Source organism: Chroicocephalus ridibundus, chromosome 5 (assembly GCF_963924245.1).
Source record: "Chroicocephalus ridibundus chromosome 5, bChrRid1.1, whole genome shotgun sequence".
Taxonomy (NCBI): Eukaryota; Metazoa; Chordata; class Aves; order Charadriiformes; family Laridae; genus Chroicocephalus; species Chroicocephalus ridibundus.
In genome coordinates this window covers 38,822,910-38,843,481 of record NC_086288.1, presented here as the reverse complement: position 1 = coordinate 38,843,481, position 20,572 = coordinate 38,822,910, and the positions used below count along the sequence as shown (strand labels likewise).

The 20,572-nt window shown below is 37.3% G+C and overlaps 1 protein-coding gene across 2 annotated transcripts in view; it reads left to right on the top strand.

Annotated features, from left to right (window-relative positions):
• The window catches only part of FSTL5 (follistatin like 5), a 317,506-nt gene that overhangs the window by 245,830 nt on the left and 51,104 nt on the right, over window positions 1-20,572 (top strand). For both annotated transcript variants that reach the window (XM_063336243.1, XM_063336242.1), the window contains exons 9-10: window positions 1,554-1,715; window positions 3,806-3,940. In XM_063336243.1, the coding sequence (XP_063192313.1) occupies window positions 1,554-1,715; window positions 3,806-3,940 (297 nt within the window). The remainder of the gene's footprint in view (window positions 1-1,553; window positions 1,716-3,805; window positions 3,941-20,572) is intronic.

Genomic DNA, 20,572 nt, shown 5'->3' with positions numbered 1-20,572 from the left:
GTAAACAGTTGGATAGCATTTGAAAATATTTAATCTTGTGCCAAAATAGACACATCTAATTTTTGATCTTGTTATCTGCTTTCATTATCAACTGATACTTCATCCTCTCTGCCCAGCTGTGCTTTCTGACATCAGATAAGTATTCCACATTTTTAAAGCTGCATTAAACAAAACTTTGGAGAATAGGAAACATGCTTCTTTAACCTTCGTTATGGTTAATTTTTTTATTGTTAGAAACAACCTCAAGCAAGTTCGCTCTGTACATAATTAAAGATAAGATCAATAATTATTAATCTAAAAAATCTCCACAGTAAGATTTTTAAATCTTGCTTAATCATTGATTACCAATAGGAATATATCCACTGTGATGTCATATGCCCTCTCTCTGCCAATACTGGTATGTGGTAAGTAGCAGATTTTTACTTGGTAAGCATATACTGCAGCAATTTTCCAAAGCCTGGAAAAGTGATGTCAACAGTTCTTATATTTTGCTAATAATGAAACTCAGAAGACTAGTTTTATAAATGCCCTGTTTAAACATCTTCAGTAATGATCTGGATGATGGGGCAGAGTTGCACCTTCAGCAGGTTTGCAAATAACACCAAACTGGGAGGAGTGGCTGATACACCAGGGGGTCATGCTGCCATTCAGGGGGAACTTGACAGGCTGGAGAAATGGAGCAGCAGGAACCTCATGAAGTTTAAAAAGGAGAAGTGCAAAGTCCTGCATCTGGGCAAGAACAACGCCATGCACCGATACATGCTTGGGGCTGCCCAGGTGGAAAGCAGCTTGGCAGAAAAGGACGTAGGTGTCTTGATGGAACATGACCCAGCAACGTGCCCATGTGTTAAAGAAGGCAAATGGTATCCTAGGCACAGGAGGTCCTGTCTGAACATCAGGAAACATTTTTTTTACTGTGAGGGTGAGCAAGAACTGGCACAGGTTGCCCAGAGAGGTGATAGAGTCTCCCTCCTTGGAGATATGTTGTGGTCCTGGGTCCTGGGCAACTGGCTCTAGGGGGTCCTGCTTGAGCAGGGGGGCTGGACAAGGTGTCCTCTGGAGGTCCCTTTCAACTTCAGCCATTATGTGATTCTGTGATTACATGTTTTATACGGGTAAAATGGATTGCTGATTGGTGTTTTGGAGACAGGGGAAAGGTGGAGATCAAGTGTTAAAGAAACAGTTCGTGAAAATGACAATTACAATCTCTGTACATCACATCATAACTTACTGGTTGTACATTATTCATATTTTATAAAGAAACTTAAGGAAAAATAAAAATCTTATTACTCGACTATTACTCGATTGAATTAGAATTCAGGCTTTTTTCATTGATACCACAGTGAAAAGAAGTTTTTGTCACAGAACATTATTCCTGCTTCATAAATTTATTGTGACAGAGTTCAGCATTAAATGTCACTGAATATGTGAGTAATACCACATCTATGTGCTGTTATATATAGCTGCAGGAGTCTTTAGAAGAGTTTGCAATTATTTTTCTTAAAATGAAGAATACTCTTCTCCACTAAATTGTAATTGTTTCCTGTCTTCAGTTCCGCCAGTCATCCGAGTCTATCCAGAGAGCCAGGCAAGGGAGCCAGGTGTGACAGCTAGCCTTCGGTGCCATGCTGAAGGTATTCCTAACCCACAACTTGGTTGGCTGAAGAACGGAATTGATATCACTCCGAAGTTATCCAAACAGCTAACTCTTCAAGGTAAAGGGGTATATTTAATGTTCTCTGCAGGTTGCGAATGCTTTATCAGCACATCCTTTCCATACTAGTTGTCCTTCTTGCACAGTTTTAAGCAAGGGTTGAAATGTAAGCTAAAACGTTTCAGAAGATGTCTTCCAGTTTCTCCCCAAGACACGTATCTTCTCTGTATTCTCTTTGTTAGAAAAATGGTTATACTTACTGGCAGGATTACCAGTAAATTGCAATATGCTCTTCTCTATTACAATTTGTGCAGTTTCTGAGTAGAGCAAGCAGCCCCAGTCCCAAGCCAGTATTAGAATTTGTCACTACAATTATACTAATGCCATTCAGTGGGTATTCAACACTAATATTTAAATTGGGAAGGAATGCTTTTGTCTGTAAAGATTTATTCCAATGCATTGATATTAATCTAGTTGTTTTTCATGAGTCCAGATCTAAATTTAGATCAGAACATGGACCAAACTTTACCTTTACTTCAGCTGAGTTGTAAATGGAAGTTTTTTGACTGATACGAATATCAGTGAGACTTGGGGACCTGATGGTGGAAAGGACATGAGAAATACCTGAAATGTATGTGCTGTTTTCTGAGGGGTCTCAGCAGACGTCTAGGGGAGTGCAAAGGTGCTGCATAAAAAAACCCACCACCAACAAAAAATCTAAAGGAAAGTCTTATTTGTAATCAATAATAAAGGCCAGTCTGTGAATCTTCTATGAATCATCAGGGCTCAGCAAATTCTATGAACCTGCCCAGCACAAAACCTTCGAGCTTCTGTAGTCCTTCTGGTGATTTTTGATCAGCCATAGGGGGAAGAAGGCCTCGTGCTGTCAGAATTCCCTTCAAAACCTTCTCTCGTTCATCTGCAAAAACAGGATGTGTATTAGGATAGGACAGCAGTCAGGCTGCAGTGTAAGAAAGAGTGACGCAGGCAGATGGTGAACGCTCCTCTGAAGAGAGTCTTACCTTCCTGACCGGTGCCATAGTCCTCTGTTCTTTCATGGCCCTTTCCTGCGTGTAGGCGAACAGTTGCTTTGCAGAAACACTTTCCAAAGTAGAAAGTGATGGACTCCTCTTCCATAGCAGCATTCTGTTAATTTCTCACGAAGGGAATTTGAGGGGAATTTTTACACCTTCACCTCTCTATCAGGTAGTTATGATAAATAAATAAAAATGGTTCTTTCCTAAGCAAAATACGTTTAATTCTATTCTCTTGAATACACTTATTTGCAATAAAATTTTTAAAATCTCAATGCATTTTTTCTGAGTTTTTCCCAGGTTAAACTATCTATGCATTAGCTTCAAGCAAAAGATGTTCTAGAAGGAGTATTATACCATAACCCAGTTACCCTTCTAGTCCATATTTTAGAATAACTACGAAGTTGGTTTTGTGAAATAGATCCTACAGTTGAACAAGTGTAATACACTTAAAATGCAATACAATGAATCATTTGTCACATCATTATTGACATCACATTATTTAAAAGACCTTTGCCTGTGAAACCTGGACTGTTTGTTGACATTCCTACTCAAGTTGACATACAACTCCTGAAGTGGATTCCATAGACTCCTACACTGATGTAGGTATAAAATTTCAGTGCGACATTTTTTTCTGGTGTTACACTGCGTTCACATGAAAACAAAACCAGATGCTTCTGATCACTAGGAATAAATCATTTTATTAGAATTATTATTTATGTTGAAATTTTAGCTTTATGTTCCGTGGAAACCTTATTTGGGTTATTTTGTGTAAAGACAGTGATAGTGTCAAGTGACCAAATGCAATGTAATAAAAACATAGTATTTACCTGATTTTAAAGACAACCATAGTCATTTAAACATGCGTAAAACCTCAGACTGATATTCGGCTCTGAAGTGCAAAATCAGATGAGGTATTCCAGATATCTGTGAGATGAATAATAGTGCATGTAATTCACTAGCCAGTTGAATACCTTTGGATTAGTTTGGCATGCCTCCAAGTTATGAACTCAGGAATGAAAATGGTTTAATTAGTATGAGCAGAGAAAGCCTTCTGAATGTATAATCTGAAAGCACTGTAGCATATCCGCATGTTGAATTTTTCTTCTCCTTCCAGCAAACGGTAGTGAGGTTCACATTAGCAATGTGCGCTATGAAGATACAGGAGCATATACTTGTATTGCAAAGAATGAAGCCGGCGTGGATGAAGACATTTCTTCTCTTTTTGTAGAAGATTCCGCTCGAAAGACCCGTAAGTATTATGAGAAGTGTAAAAATACATTTAGTTCTCACGTAAACGTTAAATCAGTATTAAAAACCTTGAACCATTAAATAATTCAAAATGAGCATGTGCAGATGACTGGTTAAAAAAAATAAAGTTTAAAAACTGCTATCGAGGAGTCACTTAAGACAGAGTGCATAATCTGAAGTTTATGCAGAAGTAAAATGAAATCTCTAGTTCATTCTGAGAGTTGACTAATGTTTCACATTGCTCTTAAAATTTGAATAGTTTCCTCGTGAGAGATTTGTTGCATAGGAAGGGAATATGAAGAGAAAAAAGAACTGGATGCCTAAATAAGACAAAGCAGTAGTCCTGGTGTGGTTTCTGGGGGCTCACGGGAGTGTGGGAAGAAGACCTTTTCCACTCTTTCTTCTTGTATTTTCTTGAGACATACCAAGAGTCAAACTTGGTGCTCGTGACACGAGTATCATCACAGGACTTGATCTGACCTGCAGGTCCAGATCAGTTCCAGCCTGCCCATGTTGTCTTGTGCCTGGATAACTGTGGCTCTCCAGAAATATGGAGCAACAGTGACCACATTCACTTGCTAAGCTGGGAGTTCGATGTGCCAGAGAAATCTCTACCACTACCAAAAAATAGCTTTCTTTATCTGCTGTTGAGTGGTAGTGGGGCTTATAAACCTTGTTTGCCTAATATTTGTCTGCCTTCATACTTCTTTGACCTTCCTTTTCTTTCTTCTGCTCAGAAAAATCCATTCCTGAGTTTACAGTTCACCTGTTTGGTTTTGGGTTGTTTTTTTGTTTTTGTTTTTGTTTTTTTTCTTTTAAATCTGTTACTTTAATGAATGCTACATGTTCATTAGAAATATATCTAGTAAAATGATGGTTATGTCACTAGTGAGTCTGATTGCATTAACTTAAGGCGTTCTTATTTGGCAGTGCCAAGTACTCGACGGAAGATACTAGAGGCAGAATCAGTAGCACTGCAAGTCTGCCCGACACTTCTGTTGCAAGACTCTGAGTTCAGTTACATATAGGTTTATTAAGCTTTAAACATTTCAGAGGAAATCTTCCATGCAGGAAAACTTCAGTCCAAATGTTAATATCTTTACTTAGCTGCTTTCAGTAACACTAATTATAACTGTCATTTCAAAAGACTTAACATGGTGTTTTTTTTTATGAAAATGACTGCTCAGACATTTCTGAGAAGGCTGCTGAGGATAAATAAGTTGTTTGATCGTGCTGAATTTCTAGTAATCTGGTGATAGCTCGGTCACCTCCATTTGCCTTTTGCAGTGTGTGAAAAATGTTGTGGATGTTGCCAAATTACAAAACCCTGACAAACTAGAATTTGTTGTATCCTAATTGTTGTATCCTCTGAAGACCTGATCTGCAGTGATTTTGCACGAATAGCCACACCTATGCAAAATACTCTGATGCAATATTTTTAGGTTAGCTAACTTTACAGGATTTGTAAAATCACGTGCTATGCAATGGACACTGCTTGCAACAAAGGCTTTCAAAATCGACTAGCAGTAAGTTGTTACGATGACCATTGGTGTCATGAAAGATGTAAATGAAGGACAACAGAACACAAACCCAATTATTTCTAAGACATTTAATCTGAAAGACACGGTCTCCTTCCTTCCTATAAAAGTCATTTACTCTGCGAGCTCTATGTTGTGTGTTGAAGGGAGGCGTTTTACCATTGTGTTCCTTGGTGTCTGAACATGGTTTCCTAAAAATTGGTGGATGTGTAAATACACGCGTAGTCCATAGCTGCATAATTATTCTAATATAGGTGCAACAGATATCTACATGAGATGCTTACTCTGGTACTCTGATTCACTTACTTTAGCACAGAAACCCATTTCTGTACGTGCAAGAAGACTAAGGTACATACTAATAAAAAAAGCAGTTACTATCATTATTATTATTCTCACAACTACATGTATAAACTGCCTTCACAGGTACAAATTTTGATAGATGCAGTTTAAAAAAATGCTTCCATTTAAAAAAAAGTCCCTTTACAGGAAAGAGTTGCTGGCATTACAAAACTGAAAGTAAGAGTAGAATGACTTTATTATTAACTCTTCTCTGCTTGCTTTTATGTTTCTCCCAAAACACTAATTCATGCAGCAAATTAGGGATTATCAGGGAAGAAAACGAGATAGGTAAAACCACTTGGATAGGGTTGTGGGCTTTTCTTCCCCCACCCACACATTTTAAACACGATACTACTACTACTACTACTTTAATTTAAAGCCTGCAGATTAGATCACAACTTACATTCTGAAAATAGTTTCTGGTGATGTAAATGTTATTTCATATGATCTGATATAAATTATATGTATCATAGATGACATTTTTATGTATAATATTGCTTTTATCCTCCTTTAAGAGAATAAAGCAGATATGTTTACTTTTTTAATCTTTTATTTTATTTTTTTTTCACTTACTGGAATATTCCCTTCTGGAAATTTTAGGATATTGCTTTGAACAAAGTAGAACAGATTCTCATTAGCTTGTCACTTAATCTTGGCTTGTCTACTTTTTAAATGTCACATAAGGTAAAAATCGTAGCAAAATAAAAGCACTTCAGAAAGTTGAGTTGATTGGCTATTGAGAGGGTAGTGAGAGCTTTTACAGTGGAGCTCTAAAATATAAACTACAATTGCACTGCATTGAGCTTGACAGTAACTTTATAAGCCACATAATGAATACAGAACATGGTTCCATTTTTACCAGTGTATGTATTTTATTTCCTAGAAAGTTTAATAGTCAAAGGAAATGTTCACTTTTGTACTTATCTGGCCCATTGTTTATGTGCATATGAAAGCTTTTGGTTTTTAATGCTACTTTGCATAATAAGCTCTATTTTTGGTAGTTATCTGTGGAATCTCATTTTCAACAGATCACAAATTTGTTATGTGGAAAACTCAGTATAGTGCTTGGAGAAAAATTTAATATGTGTAGCAGAAAGGGCATGGCTAGCTCATTCCTATGAGAAGAGGTAGTGTAAACAGCTCCTAAGAGAAAATCCTATATTTTCTGGCCTCTCTGCCTAAATTAAAACCGGTGCCATTATGGTTGAATGATAAGTGAAGCTTTCCTTCACTTGTGTGCCTAAAAATATTATCAGATTGCTAGGTTTTCAAAATTCACAGCATGGGTTAGAGAGACATCTAATGCATGTGTCTGTATTATAAACAGAAAAGAAGTAGAGTGAATGGCAAACCTGTACTTAATTGTGGGAAGTGTGATGCTAGTAGCAAAAATAAAAATATTTAACGTAGAGTATAACTTAGGGGTGCCAGGACATTGTTTATTTTAAAATTTCCAGTTTTAGAAATTTTAATTCCAGTTCCCAAGAAAAGTGAATATACTTTAATGGTAAATGATTCATTATCTAGGTGGTAATTTGAGATGGAATGGAAAATACTATGAAAGTGCTTTGTCATCCGGATCTATTCAGTATATGCCAGCACTGAACACTGAACCCTTGTACTGTCACACATAGGTAAAATTTTTAATAATGGACGACAGTTTCAAGAATAGTTTGGCCTCTACTTAGCACGTCAGGCTTTTCCAGTGTGCACTAAAAATTAAACTTCTGAAAATACGCTTTCACTTTGGCATTGTCTCAGGTGAGAGGAATTAAATTAGTTTCTTTAAAATACGTGAACTTCACCACTGTCTTTTACCAGTTAACTCATTCTGTAACTGAAATTTGATATATTTAACAGTAAACATGTCCAAACACGTGCACTTTTCGCTACATTTGTGAAGTTGTAATGGAAATTTTTAGTGTATATTACCTATATAAACATGTTATAAGTACTGGTGATAAATGTCTGGTGCTGTCTGTTATCCTGTTTAATTCCTCCGGTGTCGACCATTGAAGCATTGTGTTATTGCTGTCTGTCTTAAAAAACAGGATTTTTGTTGCTTTTAATTTTTAATGTTTCTGCTTGTATACTATGGGCACTCCTGAAACAGTCATTAGGAGGAAAACATGCTTTTACTCATGTTAAAAATGCTATAGTCATTTTACTGAAAGCATTTACATCACAATCTGGGACTTGATATTGGTGATTCATGCAGTGAGATTATCACTAGAACATACTGCAATGAACATGATGATTTCTCTGGTGTATGACACAGTAAAAATCTCCAAGCGATCGGTGATTTCTATAGTGGGTGGACACTTCTTGGGAGTTTGGTAGAGTTCTGAATGTGCTATTTGCACTCAGTAGACCCAGGCTTTAGGACTACCAGAACAGAGTGGATTCTCAATGTAAATGCTTTTTCTTTGCTCCATGGGCCTTTGTGGGTGTGAAAGTGAGAATAACTTTCTTCTTGTGCCCTTGGTTCTTCTTGGCTCCTTGAGTGGTCCTCCAAGTAGCATCCAAGGAAAGGTAGGTAAGGAGGAATAAGACTGAGTAAATTCAAGAAGTGAGAGAGACCTGGGGAGAGGAACAATGGAAGAGGCCAATAATGTGAGGAAGAAAGGGGGGGCACAGGCAGCAGCAGGTGAAAGAGGACAGGTCAGTGAGAACGATGAAGGAGAAAGAATGGGAGGAAAAAGGGACAAATGATCCCTTAAAAGCTACATAGTAATCGTCTATAAGATGTGGGGTTACATCCAGGGGTATCTAGTCACTTTAGTGTCTTGTCATTACATTTCTGTGATCACGCAGCGACAGTGTACATCTTATACTGCTGCTCTTTTTTAATCCATGTGGAGAATAACACTACTTCCAGTACCAATTAAAACAAATAAGAGACATAAGAGAGAAGACTGAGATTTCTATTGTTCTAGTAAGTGGAACATTCTATTTAACTTGCCTTTTTATGTAAGACAGCATATTGGACTATAAATGTATATTAAAGGAAAATCTGCAAATTAGTCAAAAGAAAGTTTGTAGATAGAAGCAATCTGTACTATGAGATATTTTTGATAATATTTATTTAGTTAGTTCATGTACCATTTTGACTATCTCTGACAGAAAGTAGTTAGTTTCCCCAATCTAAGTGCCTAAACGCAGTTTTTACTGATTGAACTTCTTCTTCAGGCTTTGAGGCATGCTGCTTCTATGTCAGACCTGAAGAAGGGCTTCTGTGTGCGAAAGCCTGTCGGATTTTTCCAACAATACCAATTGCTGCAGAGCCAGTTGTGAAGAGTTTGACTCTGTCTTCTTAAGAACCTCTGTGTAGGTGTTGGAAAGTTGCTATTAGGTGCCCCCAAACCCTTCTCCTCTCCAGGCGGAACAAGCCCAGTTCTTCCGTTAGTTTTCTTCCTGGTGTGCATTCATTTTATAATGTGGTCTTTGTTCTCTCCTCTTCTTCTCAGCAGGCCCCTTGCCTGAGAATTTTTAGATTTTGTAATCTCTGTTGGAAAAGCTATATTTTAATCTCAGAAAATTTGGCCTTAAGGTGAAAGTAATGTTTTGTGGAAATGCTCTATTGTAACTGGAAACTACTTACGATCATTATGACATTTTATACAAATGTAAAACTTTTATTTTTTTTTTGCTTTTCCCATAGATATTGATCTGGTCTATATTAATTAGCATCTTAGATTCATAAAGAACACAAAAATTCTAATTACCTTCTTGTGCCATCTTTATTGGCTCCTTATATACCTTTTCAGAACATTCATTTTAAAGTATCATAACTTTGATAGCCAAAAAAGCCATGCAGCATGTACAATCTATACGTCCTAATCCTACCACAATAGCATCTTAAAATATTTCTGAATTCAAGAACTGTGCTGTTTTAATTCTCTAGAGACTGGAAACTCTTTTTGTGCTGTGAATTCCGTTTTCACTCAAGTTTGCACTTAAAGACATCAAGAATGAGATAGCTGGTCTGGGTGATAGCTGGATAACCCCTGTGGTGACTGGTAAAAACATTCTGGGGATTAACGACCTGGTCTAAATCTGAAGGCAGCGAAGTCTCCCCTACTGTCATGATCCTCTAACGATACCTGAGAGAACTCAGCTGTGTTAGGAGGAGTCTCTGGCATAATCACATTTGTAATACAAATAGCGGTTTAAAATCTGATTTTAGTTTCATTCCAATATAGTTTGAATTTTCAGAACAGATATTTCATGGATCCATAGATTTAAGCATGTTGGAACCATTTCATCTAACACTAATCTATCTTGACCATTTCACAAGACATTAAATGGCGTCTTGTTCTGCCTGAATGCAGATCTAATGCTTTGTTGGCCTGAAGTGCATCCTCTCAGAAATGCATCTACCTGAGTTGGAGACACAAAGAGTCAGAGATTTCTCTGACCCTCATTTCTCTTGGTATTTTGCTTTACTAATTAATCAGTTTCAGTAATATGGAATAATGCTTAGTTCCATTTTGACATCAGTTTTTCCTTTAGTTTCCTTTGATTCTCTTTTTCTTTTTTTCCCCCAATAAATTGACCTCTTAAGAATTCTTGCCCTGTGAATATACCATGCTTAAATATTGATTACTTTCTCTCACACACACTAAATAGAAGTTTCTCGTAATAAGACAGTTACCGCAGGACTCAGGTGGTCTTTTTGCCTTAAAGACTGTAACTGGTTTTTGTATAGGCTTCTTAAAAAAAATGGAACTGCTCTTTGCAGAAGCAAATGTACTATTTGTTTCTTTAATGTTCTGGAGAGAGAAATACATATCCCTTGTCACTTTTTTCCACTGGTATCAGCAGTGGAAGTTTATGTTTATATGTTTATCTACCACGTGCCCTATATCTTATCAGGCCTCATTGTCCAAATCCTGCTCTTTCCCACCCGTCTCAGTCCTCCAGCATAGACATAGTCTGCATTACTTTTCCCTAAATGTCTCAATTTTCATTTGGCTATATCAAAATGTAATTTATTTTAGAGATTTACTTGACAAAGGAATTCAAACAACTTTTTGAAACTTTGTGATTTATCATAACAGGTAATTCGCAGACTTCTTGGGAAATTATTTTATCTTTGTTTACAGATCATTGATGAAAATGGTCACTACCCATTGCTCTGGACACATTCCAGCACTGTCTTCTTCACCTTTTAGTAAAGATTTAAAAATCAAAACTACATTTGCAGATTAATCAGTTTCGCAGTTTTTAATTAAATTAACATGTACTTTATTACTATTGTATAATTCTGATATTTAATCAGAATATTCTGTGTTACAAATCAGATATTTAGCAAAATTCTGGGTTACATCTATATGAATTTTTACGTTAGCAAAATTCTACTTGCATCAAAGAATATAGTCAGGTTTGTTTGAGAGGACCTGGTTTCCATTAGAACATATTAACTGACCTATAATTATATTCATGTCCTTTGATTTCTTACAGAATTGAATTATGTGTGTGTTGTCTATTCTTTTGTCTGGGACAGTCTAACTGCCTACAGCTAGTTGAGTTATTAAGTTTCAGGGAGTGAGGGAGCTACTGGGGGCTTAGGTAGTGGTACTCTGGAATCACACAGAGTCACAGAATGGTAGGGTTGGAAGGGACCTCTGGAGATCATCTAGTCCAACCCCCCTGCCAGAGCAGGGTCACCCAGAGCAGGTTGCACAGGAACGCGTCCAGGCGGGTTTTGAATGTCTCCAGAGTTGGAGACTCCACCACCTCTCTGGGCAGCCTGTGCCAGTGCTCTGCCACCCTCAGGGTAAAGAAGTTCCTTCTCATGTTTAGGTGGAGTCCTCTTGAACTCTGTGATATATTCTGATATTTTTTCAAAACTAATAGCACCAGACCAAACATCCAAAACAACTTTTACCAAGTCTTTTATGTACTTCATTTGGACCTGGTTATTTTAAATGTTTGTCTTGACTACGCATCATTTACCCTCTTTTTTGTTCCTTTGTAAGGTAGAAAGTATTTAATCAGCCTCTGTTTTCAATTATTGTCCTGCTTCTGTGCAAATACAGGACAAACATATTTATAGGAGGATATGGTCAATGACACGTTACCAAAAAAAAGTAATCTGGTGCATATCGATACAATTTAAACCATGAGTGGTGCTGATATCACAGAATGCTTTTCTTCTGCCTTTAGCAGCCATTTGTGATGATTTCCAGGGCCTTTGCTGCTGCATGGGTGTAAAGCTGCTGTAACCTCTTCTGTTAGCACAAAAACGGAATGTTAATTGTTACTAAGGCTACTTCTTTTCTTAAGGACTGCTATTTCTCTCTCTTTGTAAATGGGGTCTTTATTCTAGCGCTCCAGCATCTCTACAGTAACAGATAAAGGTGGCTTTTCATTTTCTAGCTTGCAGTACACGCAGATGCATTTTAAGGCACTCTCAAATCCTTTAACTGATAGGTTTCTTCTCCATACTACTGGATTTAGCAGTCTGCATGAGCACACAAATTGACAGTTCCACTGCAGAGTTATGTTGATGACTACCTTTGGTAGCCACAAACACAGATTTGGGTCAACCCAGCTCCTAGAAGCCATAAGGCAAACCAAAATCATCAGCTTGCTCTTGTTGAAACACTATGTGGCAGCTGAAGAACTTAAACAGAGAATAAAGATAATTTGACTGTATCTTGACGATACATTTATGAGAAAGGCAGAGTGGGCAAGATGTTACTCGCTTTTTTGTTGCTACAAAGTACAATAATATTCACAGATAGAGGAGGAAGAAATGGCAACTTCTACCTGTGGGCTTTATTTATTTATTTAATTATGTTACATTCAGGTAGTATTAGGACCAATATAATTCATCCATATTTCAATTTTTAGTCAAAGTCCGCATTAGCTGAATATGGTATATAATGCATAGCTAAGGAGTATTAATAAACCACTTTGTGAGCTTAAAAAAAGATAGGAAGGAAAGATTATAGTAGAATGGGAATATCTGATTGAAATAATGGCATAGAGTATATCAGTATAACCTACAGATCTAAAGAAGAAAATCTGACAGTACAGAAAACGGGAAAATAAAAAAGATTGATCATCAAAGACAGGGGAATATTGTCATGGGTGATTTTCAGGTACTTAAAATTCTTATCTTCACTACTGGTAAAATATTTTTAAATAAATTAACTTTAAAAATCTATTTTTTTATTTTTCTACCTCAGTGACTTTGAGAGGTACATCAGTTCTGCTTTGGTTTCCTCTCGGTTTCAATTTAGGATAATCCTGTCAAACTAGAGTTTTAGATCATGAAAACATGTGCTCTTCCCTTTAAAGCTAAACATTTTTGTGTGTTTGTTGTTGTTTATTTTATTTTATGGCTTTTGCAGTATTTTCATATCTTTTAATGTTTTCCAAAACTTCGTTTTATAAAATGCAGTTTAGTTTGCCATTGATAAATATGACTTCTTAAGCATTTATCTAAATTTTATTGTGACATATGCGTGCAGCCTGGGGAGACAACTGTCATGGTAGAAAGTTATCAAGTAATGCTATTAAGGTATTTTCAAGACCAGTTTGACAGTGCTTGATGGTACTTTAATATTTAGTAGCTTTTACTTTTGGACATCAAAGACTCTTGTGTTACTCAGTTCACCCACTATGACATCATCATACTTTACAAAGCAGTGTCTGCAGATTCTTTCACCTGGTCACACAAAGCAGGATAAAAATTCTCTGCATCATGTACTGTGACTTGGGGCTACATTTAAAAAAAAAAAAAAATACCTGTTCCATGCCATTACGTAGATCTATTTCTAACTGTGCCTTTTTTACGTAATGTCATAGTCCTATCGCCTAACAAGAGATTATGTGATCTGAGCGCTACTGACTTGACAGGTTTATGGCCATCATAAGCAACCAGGCAGCTCCACTGTCTAGGACCTGGAATGAGACTAAAAGCCTTTTGACTGTGATTTATGGCCTAAATTCTCTCCGAAAGGCTTTATGCAACTTTAATGGAATCTTTCTGTCACATCTTATACTGGCTGGTACCTATTTACCTAATTTCCTCAGAGATAATTTATGCTGGCATTTTATTTTATGGGACAGCTCAACAAGTTTATACTTGTTGACAGCATCACAGGCAAAGACTTTATTTCAAACTTCCAAGTATAGGGCAGAAATTCAGCTCATGAACCATTTTTTCTTCCTACTAGGGTAGACTGGATTGAGTTAATGTGCTATGGGAAAGGACTCAGCATGATTCATTATAAAGATTTATAGAAAATAAATTAAAGAACAATAAGCTAACATGGTCATATTTGACCAAAAGTAAAGTGTCAATTTTGACTTTTAACTGATAAATGTTTAATAGTCATAAAAATAGGTATTTGGTTATTGTATTAAACTAACCTGAAACGAAATTAAAGTGTATGTCACGTAAGAACAGAATGAAATAGAATAGAAACAGAACAGAATTTTTATGGACATAATTACTTTAAAAATAGTTGAAGCGAGGAATAGATAACTGATAAAAAAGTGTTTTCTTCACAAATAAATTAAAGTTTATACATATTTATATTTTTATATAAGCCAAAGAAATCTGAATTTCTCATAAAATAAGAATAAAATTAAAAGTACACATATATATAAATGTTTTCATTCTGCTTGATAGTGGAAGCTGGGCAAAAAGTAAATCACCTTAACCTCATCTTCACTTTTATTACTGTTATTTTTGAAATAAAAATAATAATTGAAAAATTGCATGGCTTGGAAGCCAGGTAGTGATGATGGTAGATTTACCCTGTAACATAAGGGCATGTGTTTATATATTAGAGATATGAGAAAAAAGAGTAAGACAACAGATACGTTCTCTTTATGATGCGTACATGATTAATGAGAAAGCTACCACCACTGGCAACCAATCAGTGAAGTAAGCAGACAGCATCCCTTCAAACGTCTTGAAATTAATTTTTATGCAATGAAAAGTATAGCAGATTATGGTAGGTCAATTCTGAAAAATAATTTTGAATTCCACAAAATTGCCATATTGTCCTTCATCATTGTCCTATTTTCTATTACATCTGCTTGTTACCTCTTGCCCTTATGGGATGTAGGGCTTGAAAAGGAACAGTGTTTTCCTGTTGGATGGTGCAAAGTCTAGCACAGTAAGCTGATACGAAACTGTTGATTTTTATCTATTAGCTGTTATGTTCTGATAGAAATAGGGGTAAAATATTTACAGAATTTTAAATCCAAAGCATGTGTTTTGATGAGACAAAACCTGGAATTGTTCATATTCATGAACAATTTTTATGTGTATTCAGAAGATATCAGTGGATTGTGCCCCCCTGTTTATTGGAACAATATATGATGCAGAAAATGTTTTTCTGCTCCTTCCGTTCTTAAAGCCATTTTAAACTGCATTGTTCTCTTAGTGCAGCAAGCTGGGAATTTTTTCAGATGTTAAGGTTTTAATTGGTATCTGTTTTGTTTGAGTGCCAGTCCAACAAAATAGCATTTTATGAAAACATTTTATTTAGCTTTCATGATATGTAATGCCAGCAGAAAAGAAAGGAAAATTTTAGATAAATTAACCACACATACATAAAATAGGTACAAAAGAATGTCAGTTTTTAATTTAAAAAAAAAAAGAGTTAATGGTTTTTAAAAGCTCATTCAGCATTTTCTTAGATAGCAACCACTGAAGCGTGTGATAGAAGAGGGAAAACTGTTTCTGGAAGAAAAGGAAGTATTGTACTTAAAGAACAAGTTTCTTTTCTGCATCTTACTGCCCTGAACTTGTTTTTCTCTGGGTATTTATAGTATTGTGTACTGATTACTGATAATGTGAACATCTAATTATATTGCCAGAAGGAAGCAGAATAGCTACATTTAATCTTCAAACCCACTGAATGCTAATCTTACAAATATATATATACACACACAGACACTTATTTCCAACTGTTATGCCTTAAATATTTGGAAATAAAGAAAAGTAGGGAGGAAGAACACTGTAGTTGACATATTTGGAAGCTTTGACATGGGCTGTCGAGACAGAAAAGTGAACTTAATGACATTTATCCCCAATGTGATAAGAAGGAGAGGGATTCAGAATATATTTGGAAAGTGACTTTGTAGTACCCTCTTATTCATTTAGCAACAGAAATGCCATTGATTTTTGCAGTTGTTCTTTCCATCCTAAGGGGATAAGAATCAGTACTGCTGCTACAATTTGCTGCAGAATTTCATGAAGTACTAAGGACAGAGTTTACCGAAAAATGTGCCAACCTATTATGATTCAGCCAACATAGAAAATGAGTAACAAAGATGAAGAGTAGGCTTTCAGATGTTATGTTAGCTACTCGTAATCAAAGACTGGGTCTGAGCAAGAAAGCACAGAATAGGTCCTATGTAAGGACCATGAAGAGTGATTTTTATGGAGCTGTAAGTGTGCTTAAAACAAAGAAAAAGAAAGAAATCCTCTTTCAGGAAAACGTGGATTGTCCCCTGATCTGCACTGGATGGGTGGGGGGAGAGAGAGGCAAGGTGCAGGGTTCTTTTTGTATGCCAGTATAAAAGGCTCAACAACAAATGCTGTAATAAAATAACTGCTTTAATAGCATAGAATAAAAAGAGAAATACAGATAGCGAGTAAATCCTGTGTCCCTTCAGATGTGGACACCCCACATTCATGAACTCTGGAGTTCAGACGAACTCCAGATGGATTTTCCCGTGTCATGCTGCACAGATCCTGTCCATGGAGAGGTTCCCTCTCCCTCCCATACTGTGGTGGCTGTTATCTTGTGTAACAAACAAAACCATGTATCTTCTGACCGATTGCGACGTTATCTTGGTCATAACACCCACCAGTGTGCAGTGCAGGCCATTATGGGCATTCCAGCGTATACCCTTGCAGCAGCTACCCATGCTAAGACACAGGCTTCCCAAGCCTTAATGTACCAGACATAACCTGCTGGAGGTCACTAACTCCTTGGTTACAACGTCTTCTGCAACGCTCCCAGTACATCTCCTGATATTATTTATTAACTGTATGTTGTCTGAATACCCGTTTCATAAATCAGGGAAATATGGCACAAGAGAAGATGGTAGTGTTCTGTCTTAAAACCAGAAAATGTTACTGAGATCTGGCAATAATTATTTATTTTTACATCTTGAAGTTTATAAATGTGTGAGAATTGAGGACAGGATGTGGCAGATGATGTTAATTTTTGCTTAATCAAAAAGAAAGGTAAGCATGTTCCTTTGCATACTTTCTATCTACAGATGTTGTACTTGTTCTGGGATTATGGTCTTTATCTCCAAACTGGACATCTTTCTTGAATACAAGTTCTAGGACTGATTAAAAAAATAAGTGAAGTTTCTTGATCTGTGTTAGGTGAGGTGATGGCTGTTATTTATGTTTTTGTATTGCATTCTTAAATAATGTCTCATTTTTCCTCAAACTGATTTGTTAATTTTAAAATTAGAATTACTAAGTGTGGGGCTTTTAAAGCACTCCTTTTATCCTCTTTTATATTTTTTTTTTAGGAAAGTTCAGAACAATATATATAATTTTGCATTAGCACGAGTTAACACGTTCTGTACTTAGCATCTTAAATCATTTCATTTGATGCTGTGTACTTCCACACAGTTGAATAATTGTAATTACTTTTTATTTTCTTTCCTATGTCACCCCTGGAAAAACGACTGATAAAAAGTAGAACTGCATGGCTAAATTTATGGGACCTCAAGTGCCATATATTACATGGTTCTTTCCTCACAATGTAAAGAGAAAACTCATTTTAAAGAAAATCCTCCAGGTTGCCCTGGGGAAATTAATTTGCTTTATTACAGAAGATGATACAAACACAGAACTGTCATCTGAATATAGAGCCACTGTCAGGGCATGCAGGGGTAAAGTTAGAAGTTCCAAAACCCACTTGGAGCTGAATCTGGTGAGGGACATGCAGGGCAAAAGATAGGCTTCTATAAAGACATCAGCAGCAAAAAGAAGGCTAAGGGAAATATGGACCTGCTGTTAAGTGGGGCAGGGGACCTGGTGACAAAGGACATGGAAGGGGCCAAGTTGTAATGAAGGTCATCTTCACATCAGTCTTTACAGGCAAAACTTGCCCCAGGAATGTGACACCAGTGGGAAAGACTGGGAAGTAAGTCTTCCTCTGGCAAGGAAGCCTTACCTGTGGTGAATAGGATCAGATTAGAGGCCGTTTAAACAAACTGGACACTCACAGGGCAAAGGGCCTTGATAAGGTGTGCTCACAAATGCTGGGCAAGCTGGCCTGTGACGTTGCGAGGCCACTCTGAATCATCTTTTAAGGATCAAGGTGATCAGGGGAGGTTTCTGCAGGCTGGAAGAAAGCCAGCGTCATTCTTCGAGAAGGGCAAGAAGGAAAATGCAAGACATGGTAGCCTCACCTTGATCCCTGGGAAGGAGATGGAGCAAATAACTCTGGAAACCGTTCCCAAAACCATGAAGGACAAGAAGGTGTTAGGAGCAATCAGCATGGATTTACGAAGAGGAAACAGAGCCTGGTCAACCTGACAGCCCTCTGCAATCAGGTGACTGGCAGGGTGGATGTTATTTATCTTGTCCTTAGAAATGCTTTGGACATTGTCTCCCATGACACCCTCAAAGACAAACTGATGAAGTACAGGCTAGACACACGGACAGTGGGGTGAATTGAAAACTGGCTGAACTGCCAGACCCAAAGGTTGTCATCAGTGCCACCAGTTACATCCAAAGGCCAGTCACTTGCAGCATACCCTAGGGTTGTTTCTTTCCTCCTCCTGTCTGTCAAAGTACAGATGACCAATTTAACACCTCGACAAAGGGAAACAAACATAACCTTAGTATTCCTTTTTTAAAGTTGTCAGCTTTTATAAAGACTTGGCTGCAGAGTGCTCACAAAGCAGATGCCATATTTAGTTGATGAGAAGGACAGTGCAATATTGTCCCAGTTTCTTCTACTTTTGGTCATGGTATATGTTTGGGGACACTTCAGTTGCTTTCATCTTGCAGTGAAAAAAAGGTTTTCTGTAGCTCTAAAGTCATAAGGATATAATTTTCTCTTAAGCGTTCTTGTTAAACAAATGAACACCTTTTTCTTCTCTAAACTAAAATAATTCAAGATCTCTTAAACCTTTCATTCCATTCTTTCTGTAGTTGCCGAACTGATGATCTACTGGTTATGTCTTTATCTAAAAAATAGTGTCTGTCAATAAAACATCAAACTAATATTCCATCTCAGGATTGCAATTTATAATTAAATAGTTTAAACATAAGCAGACAAATGTTATTTGGAATAGAGATGTTAAATACCCTGTTCGTGTCTGCCACTGAAATATACAGTAAAACAACTCCATTTTGTGCTGTTAGCACTGGATATAAATCGAAGAGTCATACTGGTGTTAGCAATTTAGTCACCAAGAAGCTTCAATCGGAGCAGCTGAATGTCTGGAGGACACATACTCAGCCAGTGTAGCCAAGACTTCTTTCAAAGCTAGTCTCTTCTGAAAGTAGCAACCTGAAATCAGAAAAGCAACTATAAAGGCAGATGATTGAGAAAAAAATTTAAAACATGCTGACTCCATTTTGACCTTAGTAGCAGTTCAACAGAAATTCTACCTCTTGATGTAAGGGTTTACTACTCAACCTGAGTAAGTGACAAGATGGCACACTCAATTAGTCTTGGCTTTTGTCAGTTTATTGGATCCTAACAGTTCAAGTATTAAAGGAAAGGCAAGGATGATATTTGAAACTAATGCACAAGTCCAGAGAATAAAACTTGGTAATAAAACACAGACTGAGCATGTTTGAAAGCTGCACTGATGTTCTGTGTTGGGAAGGGGGAACTTCTTTATTGCTACTATTCAGTATCACTTCACTTCTGTAGTATTCCTGCTACTTTCTGCTTATAGAGGGATCTCTTATTTGTACACTTCAAAGCCCTGAAGGTAAAAAGTAATCATCACCTTCATTTTATCAAGGGATAACTGAATGACACAGTATCTCTGGGGGACAGAAGTCCCTCCCACTGTAAGCGAAGATCAGGAACCTGAACCTACAGAAGTCTATGGGACCTGACGAGATGTATCCCAGAGTCCTCAGGGAACTGGTTTATGTAGCTGCCAAACCACTCTCCATGATATTTGAAAAGCCACAGCAGTCAGGTGAAGTCCCTGGTGACTGGAAAAAGGGAAACATTGCCCTCATTTTTAAAAAGGGTAGAAAGGAGGAGCCTGGGAACTACTGACCTGTCAGCCTCATCTCTGTGCCTGGGAAGGTCATGGAACAGATCCTCCTTGAAGCTATGCTAAGGCACATGGAGAACAGGGAGGTGATTCGAGACAGCCAGCATGGCTTCACTAAGGGCAAGTCTTGCCTGACCAACCTAGTGGCCTTCTATGGTGATGGTGGAGTGACTACATAAGTGGACGAGGGAAGAGCTACAGGTGTCGTCTGACTGGACTTCTGTAAGGCCTTTGGCACGGTCCCCCACAACATCCTTCTCTCTAAATTGGAGAGATACAGATTTGATGGGTGGACTGTTCGGTGCATGAGGAATTGTTTGCGTGATCACATCCAGAGGGTAGCGGTCAACGGCTCAATGTCCTGATGGAGTTCAGTGACAAGTGGTATCCCTCAGGGGTCCATACCGGAACCAGTACTGTTTAGTATCTTCATCAGTGATTTAGGCAGGGGGATCAAGTGCACCCTCAGCAAGTTTGTGGACAGCACCAAGCTGAGTGGTGCAGTTGAC